The 18,260-nt window shown below is 39.0% G+C and overlaps 1 protein-coding gene across 1 annotated transcript; it reads left to right on the top strand.

Moving 5' to 3' along the window:
* Window positions 1-1,354: 1,354 nt before the first annotated feature.
* Window positions 1,355-17,640, top strand: C3H8orf88 (chromosome 3 C8orf88 homolog). Its single transcript, XM_040587416.1, has 6 exons — window positions 1,355-1,459; window positions 3,770-3,862; window positions 4,699-4,775; window positions 8,052-8,136; window positions 12,657-12,763; window positions 17,376-17,640. The coding sequence occupies exons 2-6, from the start codon at window positions 3,784-3,786 to the stop codon at window positions 17,412-17,414; spliced, it is 387 nt and encodes a 128-aa protein (XP_040443350.1). The 5' UTR covers window positions 1,355-1,459; window positions 3,770-3,783; the 3' UTR covers window positions 17,415-17,640.
* The last annotated feature ends 620 nt before the right edge of the window (window positions 17,641-18,260 follow it).

The raw sequence follows: 18,260 nt of genomic DNA, 5'->3' as shown, positions 1-18,260 counted from the left end.
TTAGTTCTGATTTTGCTAAGGGAAATGGTTGACATGAGTAGTGGAGTAACTTTTACATGATGATCTTGTAAGGACAGACAATGGGTCAGAAGAAACATGTTACGTCTGAGTATAAACTAATTCACTTGGGAAAAATTACTTCAAACCAGACTTTGAACAGCAGCAAGTGGGTTAGCAAGCAGGCAGTCGTATTGCATCAATGTCTGCAAAAACAATGTGATGATGCACCATGCACAAACAGCTCAGGACACTAACTGGAAGATGATGTGTTATGAGAAAAGGCTATAGAAGCGTGACATCTGCAATAACCACGCTTTCAGGGACAGTATTCAACCCTGTGTACCTAACTTAAGAAAAATAAATTCAAGAGTCCACCGCAAAGAAGAACCAAAATGCTTGGTGGAACAAAATAAGTTTTTATTATGTAACAAACCAGGATTGTAAATTTTAACATTGCATATTAATAATTAAATACCTATTATTTTACTTGCTATTTATATAATGAAGTCACATAGTTGACGTTACCTACTTATGTTGAACCTCTGCAGTCAGGTAGTAGATGCTATGAAATATTAAACCAAAACCAAAACATTTTACAAAGAAAGTTAAGCACTTTTCATGAATACTTAAGTAATAAAGGAGACTATCTGGAACCTAACAAATTAACATCACGAATATCAGTCTGGCCCTTTGGGAGTTCGCAGGGTGTTTCCATTGTTATTGTTGATGTTTTTGAACAATTGATACTGTTGATTCCATGTTGATTGCATGTTCTAAGAAAAAAATAAATAATTTCCAAAACATGCAGAATGCCCTTACTTACAGAAATGAAAAACCAGTGGCCATTCTCTGGTCCCTCATACCCGTGTCACCAGTTGGTGCAACTGGGCAGGTTGGCAAGGGCCATTTGCAGATTCTCAAATCACACCTAAGGGCTCCCCCAGGCCTGGGGATTTTCCTTTTTATTGTGGATGAGCTTAGTTGTGGAGGGAGGCCTCACACTTGTGTTCCAAAGTCACTTATTTTGTTCTGTTTTCCACGTTAAGGCCCTGGTGAAACATGACTACACTGTGTGGGCCCGCAAGTGCCACCACCTTTATTTCCAGTCTCAGCCGTGGCACAAGAGGGAGGTGGCAGCAGCACCTCAGCTTCCCTCTCCTCCGCCTGGGCGGGCCGGCACCACGACCCCAAACCACAACGGAGAGTGGCAAGAAGTCACGACGGCCCCGCTACGGGACGCTACCGACCGCCATTCGGCTGCGACCGCCACCCCCTCAGCGGCGCGACCGTTGGGCGGCCCGAGCGCCCGCCCCCGCCCCGCACGCGGCTGCGGCTGGAGCCGCGCCAAGGCCGGTCCCGCCCGCCGCTGAGGGAGAGCGGCGCCCCGCTGCCCGGTGGGGGTCCCGCGGCGGAGGCGCTGCCCGCGGCTGGGGAAGGCTACCCGGGGAGGCGGTCAGAGGTGGGCCGGGGCAGCCCTTGGCGTCCCACGGCCCGCAGCGGGGCGGGAGGGCTGCCGGCGGTGAGGTGGCCGGCGGAGCGGGGGGGGGCTGCCAGGTCCTGCCCCGCGCGGGGAGGGGGCGGCTTCTGTCAGGCTGGGGGGAGCCGGTGTGTTTCCTTGCGGGTTGAGGTGTGCGCTCGGAGCTCCGAGTGCTGTGCCTCCTTGGGTGAGGGGAGGCGGTCAGTTTCGGGTTGCTCATGGGGAGATCTTTCACAAAATTTGTGTTACGTTCTCGGGGGGAAAAATCTTCCAAAGAACGTTTCAGATGGGCCCTCATAAGCTGCTGCAAATGTCCAGTTTGTTAAGATGCCAGAAAAACCCCAAAAAGTCATAGAGAAATCCTGCTAGGCCTGTGAGCTACTGTGGAAGGCTCCTTTCTGGTGGGCAGGTCACCAGCTGGGGTAACTCCTGAGAAGCAATATGGCCTTTGTAGGGGGATGTCTTGGGGAGCAGGAGGTGCCCCTGCAGCTGTAATCTCTCATGGAACAGTATTTCTCAGCTGTTTAATCATTATCCGCTTTTCTTGATTCTAGTCAGATAGAACACTTAATTTAGAAGGTTGTGCTAGATAACTTGAGGCCTTTTCTAGGCTCTTCTGCTTAAAAGAGGAAATAGAGCTGTTACAGCGCTGTACTAGATTTCACCTCCGCTCAGACTCCCCCTCTCATACTCTTCTGTTTTGTTTGCTTTGGGAGTAAGTGGTTGCTTAGACATCCTCCTAATGGAAATTCAGGGGGCAGCAGAAGGGAAAAAATATGTTGTTTTGCTGTCACCACAGGTCATTTTGTTTTCATTAGCAGGAGAATACCTTAAAGAAATACAGGTGTGCTACATTCTAGAAAATAGCCAGCTGCTTAAAACACTTTTTCCTGGTTTTAAAAAGTGTGCATGTCATTTGCAATCAGGATATGGAGGAAAACACTTTTTTTAACATTCTGATGCAAATGTTACTGCATTGCTTTATGCAGAAATCTAGTATCTAGTATAAATATGGTTTAAAGAAGCATTCCTAATCTGGATAAAATTAAGTATATTTTGCATGTCGGTAGTCTCAATGCGTTCAGCTACAGGACTTTTCACAGTTGTTTTTGGCTACAGCTTTCAAGTCATTCTTTTTTAAGATGAGAAGGTAGGAAAACTAGGGAATCAAAACAGAAATTTATTCTGCCTTTATCTCAAGTGTTCTAATTCAGACTGTAACAATTTAATAGTTGGTTTCTAGACTGCCTGAATGGGTCCAAACTGGCTATGTTGGAAAATTCTACTTGAGTATATTAAAAGTTCAGTGTTCAAGTTCAAAAGATTATAACATAGTAAATGGTCAGATGATTTTTTTTTTGTTTGCTATAATGCAAAGACCAGTTAAAGTGGGGAGTGATACTGGATCATATTTTAAATAGCTCAACCTCTCTTTTCCTGTTCCATAATGAGATCAGATAATAATCTCTATAGTTTCATCTCTAGAAGTCATGGTAGTTTCCTTGGAATCTTTTTTGATGTAACAATTATTCCCTTGTCCTGTAAAGTGTCTTAGAGAAAACAGAATTTCAGTACCATTATTACTGTGTGGATTGTGGGTTTTGCTATTCTTTTTCTCTAAAAGAAGCTGAAGTTCCTTGAAATAATGAAATCTCCCAATTGGCAAAGGAGATAGGGGTGGGAAGGAGAATAATTAAGAAATGGATACTACAAATTAAGGTTTTACAAATGATGGTTTATTTATAGGAGGAGACTTGTTAGCCCAGCACCACTTTAGCAGTTTTTGGTGCTTCTATAGCAGCTAAATTGAGTGGGAAGATGCAAAACTATATAAATTTAATCAGATATTAAAAAAAAATTGTGCAAGTTTAGGTGTATATATATAAAAGGAACCCCTGTGCAGCGAGCAGACTGTTAAGGGTACACTGATGTTAACTACCCCATGGAATTAAATTGTTAGAAAATATTCCATTACGTGTCCCCATCTCCTTTCTCCAAGCATACAGACATACATACAGGACAAAAACAACTTTTTGAGAAGAAGCTAGAGTAGCTAAATTGGAAGGAAAAATGAGATGTCTGATTCTGTCTTTATGCAGATTTTGTCCAGCATATTCTATCGTCTAAGAAAATTTCTGTTAGGCCTTTCTTCTTTTTCATGCCCAGATACTAAAATACAGTATATCCTCTTGTTAAATGCAGCTAACGAGCGATAGATAGACTGCTCTCCTCACTTAACATCTGTATGTGAAACTGAATGCTCTGTATTGATTTCTGCTGCTTTTTTTAAAGTGCGATGCTTCAAAATGTTAGCAGAAACGAAAACATTTATTGGTAAATCCCTTCAGCCAGCACGACCTGTGCGTCATCTGCCTTCTAAACAAGGTGAGTAGCATGGCTAAGATACAGTTCACTTTGCCAAAGTTTCAGTTGCTTTTAAGAATATAGCAAGGACGTGTAAGGTGACTTGGATTTTTTTTTTTTTTTTGGCAATGATTGTTCAAGCTACAGTGGTGTATATCTTGCTGTGTGTTGATCTTGCTAGGTCATCTCTTGTGATGAAATCTGAATTTAAACTACATTAAGTTTACGCAGAACTGTTTGAGGTGTTCTAGCTTGGCATGTGAAATTCTGGCTTCAGAAAGCTGGATCAGGCTTCTCTATATAATAAATTTGGATTTCTTGGGTTGGTTGACTCTTGCTATTGAAAACATAAAATACACATGATTAAACAAATAGATTATTGTTTAGGTTTTATTGCAAGTACAATATACGGCACCATACAGTTCCTGTTTAGTGTTCAGACAAGTTTGAAACAAACAAAAAAATGCCTAAGGAAAAAAATCATGCACTGTTTATGTCAGGTATGTATATTTTGGTTTTGTTTTTAAATCTCTGTATACCTTCTCAATATTGCAATACTACAGCTATTATGACCATTAAGTTAGAAATTTTTGGTGGTCAGAGAAACAGTAGCAACTGTGCTGATGTCACCTAGATGACAGAAGGTGAGATGATAAATGTTTATGGTTTTGTTTTTTTTTTTTAATTCATGGAAGAAATGGAAAAGTGGTCCTGTAGTGATCTAGAGCTTTTAAGTTGTGAGTAAATACCTGTATAATCTCGTTGCAGTTGGATTTTGGTGTTCTTACAGTGTCACAAAATAAAAACATGGAGTCTTTACAGTATTTTTTCTTAATGCTTTTTCTTATCTTCACCAGCATCAGCCATTGCTTTTAACATTCAGACTGAATTACCTAGCAACACTGAAGCATGTTTGCAGAGTAAGGCTGACAGGGTGAGTGTTGAGTAAATAGTAGATGGCAAAGTTGATGGAGTGTGTTCTAGAGTGCTATAAATTGGAGGTCAGCTGATCCCTTCTGTTACCAAATGAAAAGTAAACTGTATTTCCAGCTAGGAGTGTCCTTGAATCCACATGTTGTAAACTAGAAGTGTTAAGTAAGAGTTTTGGGAATGCCCTTCCATGATATTACTAGCTGAAAAGTTTTATCTTGTGAGTTACTTAAGAGTCTTATGAAAATCTGTGTGGTGTCTCTTTAGCCTTCACTGAATTTAAAACAGCTATTTTAAACTTAAAATACACATATTCAGTCTTTGCTGATTATGTGTAAAGAGTAACATTATAAATAACTATTTTTTTAGTTCTGCTAGCAAATGTCCAAATTCATTTTAGGGAGCAAATGTCACAAAACTAGACAATTAAACAGTTCCGGTGCATCCTGTAGTTCTGTTTCATTGGCTATGCTGGACCAGGCAATAAACAGATGTTAACATTCAGAAAACCAGAAGCACTAGTGCTTTATTGCCAGAAATACTTGGGTTTAGACATGGTACAATGTGTTCTTGAAACCTGAAATTGGTTGTAGCTATTTGATGCAAAATGAAGTTTGTAGTGTTCCAACTGGAATGCTTAATGTTTCATAGTCTGAATTTGATTTTCTGTTGATACTGATTTGAATATTCTTCAGAGCATATTGACAATTTTTGTTTGGGGTTTGTTGTTGGTTTTTTTTTTTGTTAGACCAAGTGTCTGTTTCTTCATTTTTTTATTTCAGAAGACGTCTAATAATCCTGTAGTCTTTACTTTATTGTATGAACTGTGTGGGAGCAGCCTTTGAATTTAAAAAAAAATATAAATGTCAAAGGGTTGGTAGCTTATCCTTGATCACACACAGGGAAATTATCAGTTACTCTTGTCTCTTGAGTGATATGTATTTAGGAGAGTAAACTGTTCCCTTTTTGAATAGGCCTGTGGTCTTTGTAGTACTCTTGTGTCATCAATATGTGGCTACATATAGCTAAATACTGCATTTCTTTGAAGTTAATGTGTCCGTATTATTATTATTTTTAAAAACTTTGGCCGAGGATATTGAAAAGCTTTTTTAATACTTTTGGCTGTTGGCTATTTCATGAGTACCTCCAAATACCAACTGATTAGTACCCTATGAACCCCTACTTGATGGGCAGCATTGGCCCAGAGGCTGGCATAGTAGCTTCACAGAATATTGTTCCAAGCAGGAACATTCAGTGTCTAGTTCTGAAGATACTGGGACCTGAATTTGATAATATAGTGATGTATTATCACCCTTTAATTAATGTTGCTGAACATTCTCTAAGTTTCAGAAAGCATCAGGATTATCTGAGAAACTTGTATGTTGTTATCCATTTGCTCTTTGGCTCCTGATAGGGTGAATTAATGACCCTATTCCTAGAGTAATGGGGGTTTTTTTCCACTTCAAGGATTTTTTTTTCAAAATTTTAATTGTATTTCAGGTACTTTAAATCTTTCTGCCTCTTCATCAAGACAGTAATAGTGCTTTGTATCTACAGACACAAAACTTACCTTCATTCCCTTTCCTTCCTCCTCCAGTATATTTCCTTTTACAGAAGATAAATGAGCATAACACTAAACACGCTTTAAGGTGAAAAACAAGAACAACTGTTGGCATACAGTTAATACTGCTAAAGGAAAACCAGCTTGTTACAACTTTTTACACCAGTCATAGTCTTACATACCAGGCGTCTATTAAAGACAGAATAAACATTCAAGTTATATACAAGTTAGGATGCAGGTTACTTTTTGGAAAGTATGGTGAATGGTGAAGATTTTAAAAAGTAAAACAGATTGGTTTTGCCACTAATTTATAAATAGATTTTAAAAAATAAAGGAGGTTTTAGAAACAAAAGAAAAAAAAAAGCCAACTGTCAAATTAGGTTCTTAAAGCAGTAAAAGAACTGAAGAAGAATCTGGAAACCTAATTCTCCAAACTGCTTTACTCTGTTGTATTTAGTATGCAGGCTTAAAGCTGGTTAGACTTCTGCCAGGAAAAAAGAATCATCATTATGGCACATCAGGAGTGCTGGTCAGTGTTAGATTCAACTGTGAGTGTAAAGAACAGTGAATTACAGAATTAAAACTACTGTCCGATGAACTTGTAGTCTGAAGCTTGTAGTCTTAAGCCTTAGGGGAGGTGGAGAAGAGCTACAATAATAATGAGTACAGTGATTGTATTTAAGATACCAGCCTTGACTCTAGGGATTTTCCACCAAACTGGTGTTTAGAGTAAAAATGCCTGAATACTCACTGTGCCCTAAACTGGCTAATTTAAAGCAAAGAATAATTTTTATTCCTTCATGGTATGCAAAGACTTTTCAGAAGATCTGGAAAGTGTTGAGTCTACTACCTCAGATCTATTTGAGGTACAGAAAATGAGATTAAAATTCCTCAGTCAAACCTGTGGAGCCTTTTGGGAGCCAAGACAAAATGCTGAGGGTAAACTTACTTCCTGCTTTCCAAAATGCTAACTTCAAGGTTTTGGCAACCGAAAGGAACTTGGTGGTATATTGCGGGTGTTGGGTCGTGATCCTTATGAAACATTTTGCTAAGTTAGAGAATCCAAGTCTCTCTTGTCTTAAGGAATGTCTTTCCGGCTTTCATTACTCGCCGGTGTAGCAGCTTTTGGCTGTGTTCTGGGTGAGATAAAAGGAGGAGGTAATTGTGCTCTTTTTAAAAACTAGCAAAAGCACTGGTTGCTGTCTCAGTTGTGCTTACCTATACTGCTTTGTAGGTCATTGAACTATTCCTTATTGTAGGCAATCAAGAGTAACAAACATTCTACACGTTCAAATTAAGCTTCTCAAGCATTTAACATTATCAATATTCCTATTTGTAGGTGGTTTTGCAATTCGTTTGGAGGACCTTAATCTTTCATATTGGAGGTGCATCAGCTGTTATAAATAGCTAGAGTTCTGACTACAGTTTGGTTTGTGCAAGACTGTTTCTTTTCAGACTGCTCTTACGCTATAAAGACAAGAGTGATTCAGTTTCAAGGAGTAGAAAAAATGAACGGAATCCAGTTTTCTTCATGCACAGAAAGTATTATTTGTCCAAAATCTAAATTGATTACTGAAACTGTGCTACAGCTGTTATTTTTAACTAAGAAACCCAGAAACATGCATCCTTGTTTTAAAGGATGCTTAAAGAAAATGGACTTCATGACTTGATTTTGTGAAATATATCAAAAAATGTTTAATTCTTTCCTCCCTATTTTAGTTATCGGAAATGACTGAAGTGAAGATCTTAACTCAAACTGTGATGCCCCATCAACCAAACCAGCATGAATCAGAAGCAAAGAAAGGTAAAACATTGGATGGAGATGTGTCTCAGAATTGTATTTTCTGGATGGGAGACAGTTGAACTTTGAAGTGATGTGGGGTGCATATTACTTTTCCAATTAGCCATTGCTTTGAGAGTTTGGCTTCCTTCTGTACCACAATTTGAGAGCAGTATGAAACCTTTCTGTTTTTCACATAACACTGTAGTGAAAGTGTAAAACTTGGCCGTAACTGAGGTGGGAAACCTCCACTGGTGGACTTGCTTATATAAAAGGGTGTACCTGTCTTTTGTTTTTTTTCTTTGGTTTTGTTTGGTTGATTTAAAAAAAAAAACCACACCAAAAAAAACAAAAAAACAAAAACCTGAGCATAAAACTTCTTTTCACACAAAATCCTGGGTTTTGTGTAAATTACTTCTGTGTGTAGAAGTACATGTTTGAGTTGCATCCTTTAGCCTGTTGCAGGGATAGGTTGTGGCATACAGACTAGTGTGTGCAACCAGTTTAAGAATTTAGTAGTTTGGCTTTTTTTTCCTACTCTTATTACAATGCTTCTGCAATACTTATTTTCTGATGGTTAGAAATCACTTAATTTCTTTAATGTTTAGTCCTGGACAATTTTGTGTGTCAGTGCTGGCTGTCCTTAAGATTTGTTCTTTATGCTTTTCTTTCTGTACTGCCTGTCATTCAGTACTCATTAAGCATAACTCTTCTTGTCTTGGTTTGGTAAGTTTAAACAAGCCAAACTTTTATGCTTTTTTTTTTTTTTCTTAATTAATAGATAATCTCAGATTCCAAATATATTCGCACAGTCTTCCTGTGCACTGCTTCCTATCTAATTCTTCATTCTTAAAGATGTCAGTGGAACTGCGACAGTGATCCAGGGTAGCTCATCAGTTCATTGAGGCAATTTTTTCTGTTCATGTCTTCCTGTAATCAGGCATCTCAAATATCCATCTGTAATCTCCAGTCTTTAAGTAATCTCTGGAGACTTCATTTGTTCTGTTGGTCTTAGTAATCAAGAAATTAATGAATTCTGTTAAATTTTTTCGAGCCTTTCCTGGTTTTCCTCAATCTGAGGTTACCAAGACCAAGGTTCTTGACCAGTAATTCTATACTGTAGTGTGTTACTGACTTGAAAGTGAGTCTAACATGTATCCCCTTTCAAGCTTGAGTTTGTTTATTCTTGATCTTGTAAACAGAATAATGTTCTGTTCTTTGGATCTAGTTTGGTGTCAGGCTTGTAAAGTTCTGTCTGTTTGGTTGTCACTTTCTGATCCTTTCTCATTTGTTGTACTTGTGGTATGTAGAGATTGTGTTCTACAAGATCTTAAATGGCTTCTCATCAGATCCTGGTCTCTTTTATAAGCCATCACTTTGGATCTTTTTTTAGTGGTTAATTGCTCTCTGATGCCTTCCTAAGTCTGTTGCACATTTTTCCATAATGTCAAACTTCCCAGCGTTTTTCAAACAGCTTTTATTTGTTTGATGGTTGTTGTAACACTTTCCTTCAGATTAACACAATTTTAAAGGTCCTGTTGTTCAGCTAATGTCTACAAAGAAGTCTCCCTGCCCCAGCCCCGCCACACACCCACCTTTTCTTTCTTTTTTTCTCTTCCCTCCTTTCTTCCATCACACTGTGAAATTTCCACTGGAACTCTGTTTTTATCTCCAGCTGTACCTTAAGTTCTATATAATAATTTCCATTTGATACCTGTTCAGTGGTAGTGTGCCTTCAGTTACCTGTTGTGGTTTAACCCCAGCCAGCAACTAAGTACCACACAGCTGCTTGGTCACTTCTGCAGCTGCCCCAGCCCCCACTGGTGGGATGGGGAGGAGAATTGGGAAAAGGGGTTGAGATAAGAACAGTTTAATACTTGAAATCAAGTAAAAAAAAAAACCCAAACAACAACAACCAAAACCAAAACCTCAAACACACACCACACACACCACCCCCCCCACCACCCCCACAGTAATAATTGTAATTATGAGGAGAGGGAGAGGGAAGAATAAAAACCAAGGGGAAAAAAAAACCCAAGTGATGCACACGACAGTTCTTCACCATTCTCTGACTGATGCCCAGCCAGTCCCAGAGCAAACTCGCCCCTAGTTTATATACTGTTCTTGACATTGTATGGTATGGAATATCCCTTTTGGCTAGTTCCGGTCAGCTGTCCTGGCTATGCTTCCTCCCAACTTCTTGTGCATTTGTTCACTAGCAGAGCATGAGAAAGTCCCTTGGCCTAGAGTAAGCACTACTTAGTAACAACTGAAACATCAGTGCGTTATCAACATTATTGTCATAGTAAATCCAAAAAACCACAGCACTGTACCAGCTACTAAGAAGAAAATCAACTCTTATGCCAGCTGAAACCAGGACACCGCCTCTGTAGTTCTTAAGTGCTTTTTACTGCACTCTCAATCACTATGCTGCTTTCCTTTAGAATCATAGAATGGTATTGGTTGGAGGGGACCTTTAAAAGTCATCTAGTCCAAGCCCCCTTCAGTGATCAACTCGATCAGGTTGCTCAGAGCCCCATCCAACCTGACCTTGAATGTTTCCAGGGATTGGACATCAACCATCTCTCTAGGCAACCTGTTCCAGTGTTCTACCACCCTCACCATAAAAAAAAATTCTTCCATGTATCTAGTGTGAAACTGCCCCTTTTTGGTTTAAAACCATTACCCCTTGTCCTATCGCTACAGGCTTCACTGAAAAGTCCATCCCAATTTTTCTTATAGACCCCTTTAAGTACTGAAAGGCCACAATAAGGTCTCCCTGGAGACTTGCCCTTTCCGTGCTGAACAACTCCAGCTCTCTTGTCTTTCCTCAAAGGAGAGGTGCTCCATCCCTCCATCATCTTTGCTTCAACAGGTCCATGTCTTTCTTGTGCTGAGGACTATAGAACTGAATGCAGAACTCCAGGTGAGGTCTCACCAGGGTGGAGTAGAGGGGCAGAATCACCTCCCTCAAGCTGCTGGTCATGCTTCTTCTGATGCAGCCCAGGATGTGGTTGACTTTCTGGGCTGTGAGTGCACATTGCGGCTCATGTCAAGTTTTTCATCCATTAGTCCCCAAAAGTCCTTCCTTTTGTCTCCCAGCCTATATTGATACTGGGGGTTGCCCTGACACAGGTGAAGGACCTTGCACTTGGCACTGTTGAACCTCATGAGGTTCGCATGGGCCCACTTCTTAAGCTTTTCCAGGTCCCTCTGGATGGTATCCCATCCCTCAGGTGTGTCAGCTGCACCACTGAGCCTGGTGTCATCTGCGGAGTTGCTGAAGGTGCACTTGATCCCACTGTCTGTGTCGTTGATGAAGATGTTGAAGAGTGCTTGTCCCAGTACAGACCCCTGAGGGACACCACTTGTCACTGATCTCCATCTGAATGTTGAGTTGTTGACCACTACTCTCTGGGTATAGCCATCCAACCAATTCCTCATCTGCTGAACAGTCTATCCATCAAATCCATCTCTCTCCAATTTAGAGAGGAGGATGTTGTGAGGGACTGTGTCAAAGGCCTTACAGAAATCATCGTCTTCATACATTTTTAAACAAGGGTCAAAATAGCAAGCCCTAAGTTTTCAGGTTTGCTTGTGTTTATTTTATTATTTTTATAATTATCCTTGTGCCCTCACATAGATTCAGCATTTTTTACAATCATTTGTAGTTGAAGGCAGGAAAAAATCCAATTCATAGTTGACTTTGTGGCATCTCTCTGCAGCGGCCTACAGCCTGAGAAGCAAAAACTGTAGTCAGTGTCTGTGTAACGATCCTAAAGGAATAAACTTTGTCACTAAGAACCAGAGATAAATTTTGTTCCTTCTTTGCCAAATTTATTTCCTCTTATTTCAGCTCTTTTTTAAGAATATCAGTTTAAAATACAGACTTTATTTGGGTATGGGTACTTATATGGGTAGACTTACATCTGAGGCTGTGCTAGAGGAGAGATGGTGGTAAAACTTCAACATGTGTGTTCTAAGCAAAGCCCCTCGCTGTTGTTGATTCAGTGTAAAACACCCAAAATTATTTCATTTGTATTAATCCATTTGCATGCAGCAGATCTCATAACTACTTTTAGCTGTTGAAAGTCATCAACCTAATAGCACCACGAAAATAGACACTCAGGATTTGTTCTCTTGTCCCATGGAAACATGTGCCACTTTGGGTGTGAGTTATAAACAGATTTTCTATAGGGTTTCAAGACCCGGTTTTGGTGTTTCTGTTAGGGAGTCTGTCTGTATTGTAAGGTTGGATTTACCCTTTTTTGTTCTTTTGCATTAAAACAGCAAACCCTTAATAGCTTGGAATAGTCCTCCATATTTACTAAGTCAATTTGATAGAGTTAAAGTGTGATGCTCTGTAATTTACTACATATTGTCCTGATGCAAGGTCAGACTTGAATTGCTGCTGGTTTTAATACAGATTTTTATATTCTACATGCAGCATTTCCACCCTTTTATAAGATAAATCACTTCTCTGTGTTTCCCACCTTAATGCCTTAAAAGGCAATGTTGAATTTAGTAATTTTGTGTATTTACAGAAAGGATCAAATACAGCAGAGATTTCCTTCTGAAACTTTCAAGTGTTTCTCTCTCACTGAAGAAGCCAAAGTTTCTTCCTGATCATCCAATTGTACTTGAAAAGCCAGTAAGTGCATTTTTTTGTATTAAGTGAAGTTATAAAAACAGTCGTGGAGGTTTTGACTACCCACTTGATGGAAACATTTTTCTTCAGACTAGCCTGCCAAATTGACAAAACCTTCAGAAGACAGTTCAGCTCTGCTACTTTTGTACATAACTTCCCCAGTTTTGGTATTTGGCATCTCACCATGGCAAGTACCATACAAAGGAAGAGGTTTTGTTGGGTTTTTGTTTGTTTTCAGGAACAAGATCGCATATGTTTCCAAATCTGAAGTCAATATGAAATCATATTAAAGCTTTCTACTGTGAAATTACAGTACATAGCTTTGGTATTATATGTGAATTCCATCTTTTTCTTTTCAAAATGAGAAAACAATCATGGTAGATTCCAGCTTGCTGAAAGTCTGATTCCAGTGTTCAAGTTGTCCATACACCAGTGGCCACTACAAAACTATTAATGAGCTTAATGCAGTTTGTGTTGTCATTATCTGTGGTCTGTGTTGTTGGAGAGAAATGAATAGAAATAAATGATGAATGTGAAGGATATCTAAGTGCAACCTTAACCTTTGAGATGAAATAATCCTCAAATACTTTGTATGCTAAGAGAAAAAAATCTCATGGTTTGCATTCCATACAGCAATTGTGGGAAAATGTTCTTGGGTATAAACATTATAATACCAAATTAAGCTATGTACTACGCTGCTTTTGAGGCCGTTGGGGTGTAGTTCTTCTAGAAATAGGATTCCTGTCCTGAAGAAGTGTGTCCAGGTGACTACTGTGTTGGCCACAATTTTAGACAGTTTTAGACTTCTAAGATTTCTATTCTTTGGAAAAATTAGGTTAAACTAATACATTACAGTAATCAGCCTTCTGTGATCTATCTTTTTACATCTCTCATATTTTTCCCAAAGTTGAAAGCTTTACTTGCTGGAAAACCTGCCTACAGATGGGGAAGTTTGAGCTCTTGAATTTCCTTTTTTCCCCACTCTTCTTGTCACTTTTGTCAGATCTCTTGCATTTTCCCCCCTTAGTTTCTAAAGGGGGCAAATTTTGATAATATATACACTTCAACATTGTTATATTCCTGCAGAAATTGAATCAGTGGACAATTGAACTCCAAAATTGCTCATGGCAGCTAAATTGCAAACAGTTTGGGTAGAGGGAAAGAAACACAGTAAAAATGCTATTGCATGTATTTGAAGAAATTGTTTTGGGGCTAGGGGTTCTGTGTCTGTAGGATGATGTTGTAACTGTATCCAATCTATTTGTCTTTAGAAATAGGAGTATATCACTGTTTGTGAGCCCTGCTTTTAAAGTCTTTTCTCTGCTTTGTGTTAAGTCTATGTGTGTAAGCCCCCACCTGCATATGCTAGTTTGTCATACAGATAAAAAAGCAGTGAGTTTTCCAATTCTGCTCAGCTAAAAAAGGGGATGGGTAAATTACGAACCTTTATTAGTCAGGATGTTGTGTTAGAGTAACGCGCAGTGTATCACAGCCATCATTATCAGTGTCTTAAGCGCAAAGTATGGATGGTTGAATAGGAAGCTAAAGGAAAGAAAACCTGTTATTAAAAGAAAGTAAAAGCTGGTGAATTTGCTGTGTGATCTTGGAGGCAGTGTTGAAGAGGGTATTGCAAGTATACTGATCTCATTAGTACATGAAGGTGATATTACTAGCTTGCCAGTCATACTTCAGAAGGTAGTTCCCCATTGTAAGTATGAAACATGGTTGGTGATAGTCCGTATTTTTTTCTGAATTGACTAGAATAAATGTTTTGCTGTTAATATAGGATAAAACTATGCACTGAGGTATTTTAGTGTTGAATTTTAGTGTAGACATTGAATTTTTACTAATTTGGAGCTTGTTTGGAGGCATATTAACACAAATTAAACTAAGTTCCTTGGATGTAGACTGTCTTAAGATGTATTTTGTAAGTCTATATGGATATATACCTGCTTGCTTTTCACTAAGCAGTTTTCGTATCAGCAAGGAAGAGGAAAAAATTAACATCATTACTAAGAACATTGTAAGATCTCAGTTAAAATATATGAACCTTGTTAGAAATCCCATTGCCATACACCGGGGTCCTCAAACTACGGTCCGCGGGCCAGATACGGCCCCCCAGGGTCCTCAATCCGGCCCCCAGTATTTACAGACCCCCCTGCCCCCCCCACCAGGGGATGGGGGGGAAAACCAAGCAGCCGCAGATGACTGCCTGCCACTTCATCCATGCGCTGGCCGCCTGTTTAAAAAGTTTGGGGTCCCCTGGTATACACTGAAATAAAAATGTTGTATGTGGCATACATGAACCCTACCCAGCTAGTTATTTTCTATAAAAAGATTGAAGCACTTGGACATGTTAAGTTTTTCTGTATGGGAATCCAATTATAAGAATCTGCAAATAGAATAGAAGCTGAATCTTATCCAAGAATGCCATAGATTTGACTTGGCCTGTCAGCAAATAGTTCTTACTTTCAGGTCTCATGTATTAGTGTGAAAAGATACGTGATGAATTTCAAGAATGAAGCTGATAAAACACATTTCAAAATTAAAAGATAAAACTCCAATAACTATCAACATTTTGTGGGACAAAGACCTGCATTACTAACTCTTCTGAGATAGCTGCATCTTTTGGAAATCATTACTAGTGAGACTTTCATGAAATACAGGACTGATTAGTTAGCATCAGAATAGGAGAGGCCTCTTGAGAATGCAGGGTTCCTTGGTGTACAGTTCCTCCTAAATCCTCTCCTGGCAAGAAAAAAATTGCTTACTCAGTGACACTGTTTTATCTCAAATGAGAATAGTCTGAGTCCAATATCCCATAAAAGGATTGAGCCTGTTACGGATTTTCCTTAATACTTCTTATAATGTGTAGATTGGAGGAAAAACACTGAATAACTCTTGACCATGTAATCTGAGAAGGCACCTGGAATCAAGGAAAAAGTGAAGATAAATTCAGAACTAATTTATCCAGAAAAGGCAGTGATTTCAAGCTCCTTCTGGTACACTACAGTGACATCAACCTGTCGTGTTAAATTGCCTGCTTTGTGTGGCACCTTGCTTACTGAGACTGGATGTCAAGAGTTTGAGCATTCCGCACTGAGGTAGAGAACAGGTTGATTAAAATTTGCAATCCTATAGGGCAAGTACAAACAGCTTTAGTTTTGATGCAAACAGTGTTTTCTGGGTGCTGTTTCTTTCTACTCTGTTTAGTGGTGAGACAGCTTTGGTTTAGGGTTTTTTTGCTTGTTTGTTTTTCTTTCCTAAGTATGTTTTTGGTAGTGTTTAATGAATTTTTCCAGAATCATTTAGTTTGGAAGGGACCTCTTGAGATCACATAGTCCAACCCCTCTACTCAAGCAGAGTCACCTAGAGCAGGTTGCTCAGGATTGTGTTTGGTCAGGTTTTGAGTATGTCCACAGGCAGAGACTTCCCAACCTCTCTGTGAAGAGATTGCATAACCTGTTGCAGTGCTTGGTCACCCTCACAGTGATAAAACAGTTGGTTTGGGGAGGCTATGAAAGCTGTGTGTCTTTCATCAGATCGTACTGGATGTTCCCATTAGTTAAAAAGAAAAAATAAATCTAAAATCTTCCTCGTAGCCTTTGTGGCTTCTAGAAGGTGGGAGAGATACAGGCTCACTTTAAGGACATCCTGTGGCAAAGCTGACATGATAGTGAGAAATTACCTGAATACTGCTGTTCTTGAGATCTCTAAGGTAAGTGCTGAGGTGGATTTTTGTGCAGTTTTGCTTGTGGCATATTGGTAACAAGTCACCTAAAGACAGTACTCGTTTGGTAGAGCAGTACCAGATATGACAGTAGAATGTTTGTGTCGTGATGATACTGTTATTCAGGATTTGTTTTCAGCAGAGTGTGCAAACCCACTTGATTTACTGACATTGAACATTGTTTGGTTGTTCCGTTATCTGTCATCTTTCCTCTGCACTTCAGTTTCCTTCATGCAGCGGGTTCTACATGGGAAAATTCCAGTGTGTTGACTGATCCCATGTCACCCATTTTTCTACACAGAAATCAGAGGGATCAAAGAAATGCATGTATGAATTGAATGATTCTTAAAAGTGGCAGGAGGCCCTCCAAGTAAATGTCTAATGATGAGCAGACAATCCTACAACGTGTCAGTATATGTGTATTTTATTAGTGGCAGTTTGCCACTGAACTGAGTTATTTGGGCAGTTCTTAAGACTTCCCTAGTTTTTGAAGTCATTACTGAAGTATATGCCCATCTATGAGTGAAAGCCGTATTTTCAGATAGGGAAAGCTTCCTAGAGTGACTCGTACAAGGGAGATGCTGTTGTTAGAATTAGTTGGCTGTGGGTTGCATTTGTCCCAAAAGACAGGTTTTTTTGAGATGTAGGAATCAGGCCTACCTATACATAGCGCTTATTTGAACTGAACTGATGTTACTGTGTTGACAAAGTCTTCCAGGAAGATTTCAGGTTAAGTCTTTATGATTAATGAAAGTAAACTGTTTGCCAAAATATCAAATTGTTAAATGTATGTGGAATACGAAAGGGTTATAAGCAAACACATGAAAACTTCATTTAAATGACCTCTTACAAATGAAGTAATTTGAGGGTTTGTTTGTTTTACAGGAAAAAAGCAACCCTTTTACTGACATGTGCAAGAAGTGACAGGTTGTTTGGAAAATGAGAAATCCGTTAGTGAAGGAGCTACATATGCAGATCTTTTAAGATTTTTGAAGGTACTTGGGTGCCTACAGATGAAAGTAGGACCCTATGAAACTTATGGAAATGCCTGTTTCTTCCTGTAATTGCCTGAAAGCTTTAAAAGCCAAACTTTTAATTTGTAATGCCTGAGATGGTAATACAATTAAAGTGAAAATAAATAATTTTGCATTTTGCCTGACAGAATTTTGTCCTTGAATTGTCTGTGTTATGTAGCCATATAGTTTCTCTGACCATAAATTCTAAACCAATACTTGACTGGGGCTTTTTGCTTGTTTCTACCTCCCTTCCTTAGCTTTAATAATGGAATAACAAATACTGGCTGTGTCGAATCTCAGGTGTCTTAGGGTATGTACTCTTCTAGCTTAATTTCCCCCCCCTCCCCCAAAAAATTTAATTTGTTTTCTTTCATAATTTGAAATCTCTGTCTTGACACAAGAGGTTCCTTAATATTTTGTGGATACATACCTTCTTTCAAGGTACAAAGTTTCTTGTTACCAATAGTTTCACTAAAATGAGAAATCTTCTCTCATCACGGATCAAAATGTGTTGCATTCCATGAAGTTCTTTGTAAATAACTGACCAGTATTTTTGACTTTGAAAAGTGGAAGTAATGAGCAAAACTGAGGAACAAGAGAGATTTTAATCATATGTCTTATATGGGTAAGTAGGTATACCAATGCATAGTTAATTCTGTAATTTTTTTTCTTAATATAATGTAGTATTTTATAGTTAAGTGGAAAACAGTAACATGGATATTTCCTGGAAGTATCCTTCCATTGACACACATCG

The sequence above is a fragment of the Falco naumanni genome, chromosome 3 (assembly GCF_017639655.2).
Source record: "Falco naumanni isolate bFalNau1 chromosome 3, bFalNau1.pat, whole genome shotgun sequence".
Classification (NCBI taxonomy): Eukaryota; Metazoa; Chordata; class Aves; order Falconiformes; family Falconidae; genus Falco; species Falco naumanni.
The sequence above is the reverse complement of the archived record's forward strand: the minus strand, read 5'-3'. Positions and strand labels throughout refer to the sequence as shown.

Coding starts and splice junctions, on each gene's coding strand:
- C3H8orf88 (XM_040587416.1), top strand. CDS start 3,784: ATGTTAGCAGAAACGAAAACATTTATTGGTAAATCCCTTCAGCCAGCA. Junction 4,776..8,051: donor TGCAGAGTAAGGCTGACAGG/GTGAGTGTTGAG, acceptor TCCCTATTTTAG/TTATCGGAAATGACTGAAGT. Junction 12,764..17,375: donor CAATTGTACTTGAAAAGCCA/GTAAGTGCATTT, acceptor TTTGTTTTACAG/GAAAAAAGCAACCCTTTTAC.